The sequence below is a fragment of the Montipora capricornis genome, chromosome 5, assembly GCF_036669925.1.
Source record: "Montipora capricornis isolate CH-2021 chromosome 5, ASM3666992v2, whole genome shotgun sequence".
Lineage (NCBI taxonomy): Eukaryota > Metazoa > Cnidaria > Anthozoa > Scleractinia > Acroporidae > Montipora > Montipora capricornis.
Window position 1 is genome coordinate 1464894 of NC_090887.1, and position 2500 is coordinate 1467393.

At 39.4% G+C, this 2500-nt stretch overlaps 1 protein-coding gene across 1 annotated transcript in view; it reads right to left on the reverse strand.

Moving 5' to 3' along the window:
- Nucleotides 1-2500, reverse strand: part of LOC138049040 (zinc finger CCCH domain-containing protein 14-like) — a 21005-nt gene that overhangs the window by 9984 nt on the left and 8521 nt on the right. Inside the window, exon 7 of the mRNA XM_068895151.1 lies at nucleotides 479-872. Within this exon, the coding sequence (XP_068751252.1) occupies nucleotides 479-872 (394 nt within the window). The remainder of the gene's footprint in view (nucleotides 1-478; nucleotides 873-2500) is intronic.

Sequence of the window (2500 nt, forward strand, 5' to 3'; positions counted from 1 at the left end):
TTTAACATACTGTAGCTGGCTCAACTAACAGCATGCATCCAGCATGGCACATCCAGTACTACACAGTCCATGAAAAATCTCTCATCAACCATTCTACTCTTGAAAGTGGTAATCACTTTACGGCAAAAACAGCCACCAAGGGCAGCCCAGCCCTTCACGGTGAAATACATGTAATTCAATTCCAGACATACACAGTCTGCTTTATTTCAATTTTTTTTCCATACAATTTTTCAAAAATACTGAAAAAATTTGATGATGTAGCTGTAAGGAAAAATAATCATAAATATTTTTTCAATTTGATGTCCAAAAGGCTGGAAATTCTGAGCTTCCATATTTCAAAATTTTCTGGGGAAGTGTGTCCTCAGACCCCTCTAGTTTCGAGGGGCCTTGTGGCCCTTCAATTTTGTCACAGCCGCCTACTTAAGGTTGGGCAGACGCCTACTTCAAATCCTATTGAGAACCATTTTAATAAATTTACCTCTGGTTCTTGCACATTATTTTCTTCCTTTTGTGTTTCACTATCATGTTTCCTCTCATTCTCATCAACCTCCTCTTGAATGCTCTCTTGCACAGTAGGCATCTCTTCTTCCATTTCATGGATACTCTCTTCTACTGCTACAGTGTCGACATCTGAAACTTCTTGGTGTTTCATTTGCAGAAAGTGTTTTTGTAATTCTCTGTGTTGTTGTAACAAAAGCTCCTTCTGTTGTTGTTTCTCTTCATAACTGTGAGATCTAATAGGTGATGGAGGTGATGTGGGGTCATATTTCAGACTGGATGATAGAGCAGGTTTTTTGACTGAATGGTGGGCTGCCGCAACAGCTTTCTTGAGCAAGTTACCAGTAGCTTGCTTGGAAATCGGAAGGGTTGGCCTATTACAGTAAATAAGAATAAATACACATGGATGATCTAAATAATGACTTGTTAACATCTCATAGTCAATCATTACATCATCAAAAATGGGAAGAATTCTGCGCCTGCTGTCAAATCCTATTGAGAATAGCAACAAGTTCAACATCAAGATCTTTTATTTTAAAAAAATTAAGTTAAACTTTTACAATGCAAGACATGCATACAGCAATGCTAATCAAGGCGGGTAGCGTAATAGCATACAAAAGAGTAAACTTACAAGACACAACTCGTTTCAGTGATTAGGTCTAAGTACTCTCCTAAAATTTTAGCTTTCATTTCAAAGTTCGGTTAACTACACTTTTCATGAGATTGTGTGAAGATGAAAGCACTCGTTTACTGATTAAGCCTTAGCTCGATCCTCTGAAGAACAAAGCACTCGTTTACTGATTAAGCCTAAGCACTCGCTTCAGTGATTAGGCCTAAGCATTGTCGTAAAATTTTAGCTTTCATTTTGTGGTTTGGTTAACTACAATTTTCATGAGATCGTGTGAAGAAGAAAGTTTACTGATTAAGCTTACTGGTAAGCGCGATACTCTGAAAAAGAAAGCACTCGTTTACTGATTAAGCATAAGCGCTCGCTTCAGTGATTTGGCCTAAGCATTCTCGTAAAATGTTAGCTTTCATTTTGCGGTAGCAGTTCATTTTACTTAAGTGAACTGCCACCGCGGCCCACAGTCCCAAAGTCGTTGAATGAAAAGTGTTAATTAAAGGGTAAGCACTAAAATGAACTGCCACCCCGGTCCTCAGTCCCGTAGTCATTGAATGAAAAGTGTTAACACTTTGATCAAGATTTCCAGTACCCGGTACTCATGTACAAAACTGGTTTAATCGTCTTCCTCATGATCCGCCATCTTGAAACAGAGTTCGTAAGGAAATGTGGGAGCTTGTGATACCGATCTGTGATTGGTTTATTTTAATTTGGTCGCAGGCGCTTGTCCCATGAACAGTTCACATGAGTCGTTTTGAGGAACAAGTCACACGGACACATCACAAAAATTCAAACCAGTTTGAATTCATGGGTCTAGTTGCAGGGAGCAAATATTAGTCTCTGCGACAGGATTTTGTGGCAAAAATGGCTAGTTCACACAATGGGACTTGTGCCCACAACTTGTAGACCCCTTGTGTGCTGACCTTTATATTAAGTAAAATTAAGTACATGTACTTGTCCAACACATGGTACAGAATACACCTTATTCTAAAATGGCCGCCATGTACGTATTCCTTTGTTTCGTTGCAAATTGGCCCTCTTGGCCTGGCTTTAAAATGTAAAATTCAAAACGATATTTAACCTTGAACGAGGCCGAAAGGGTCACTTTGCAATCAAACAAAAGTATACTAAAATGGCGGCCATGGAATAAGGTGTATAGATAATTATAACAGCACAACAGCTTTCTTAGTCTCCTTCGCAGACGTTAATTGGGTCATCACACAACGCTCCTCCCCACTAACGGCTGCTCACGAGAGAGACACATTCCTTTCCCTTTGTTTTTGAGAACCAATAGAATGCACGTTATTGTTATCGGCTACGCCAATCAACTTCGTCGTTAACATTCTTCGCCATCGTTCATTTCTTAACAAAAACTCTGGC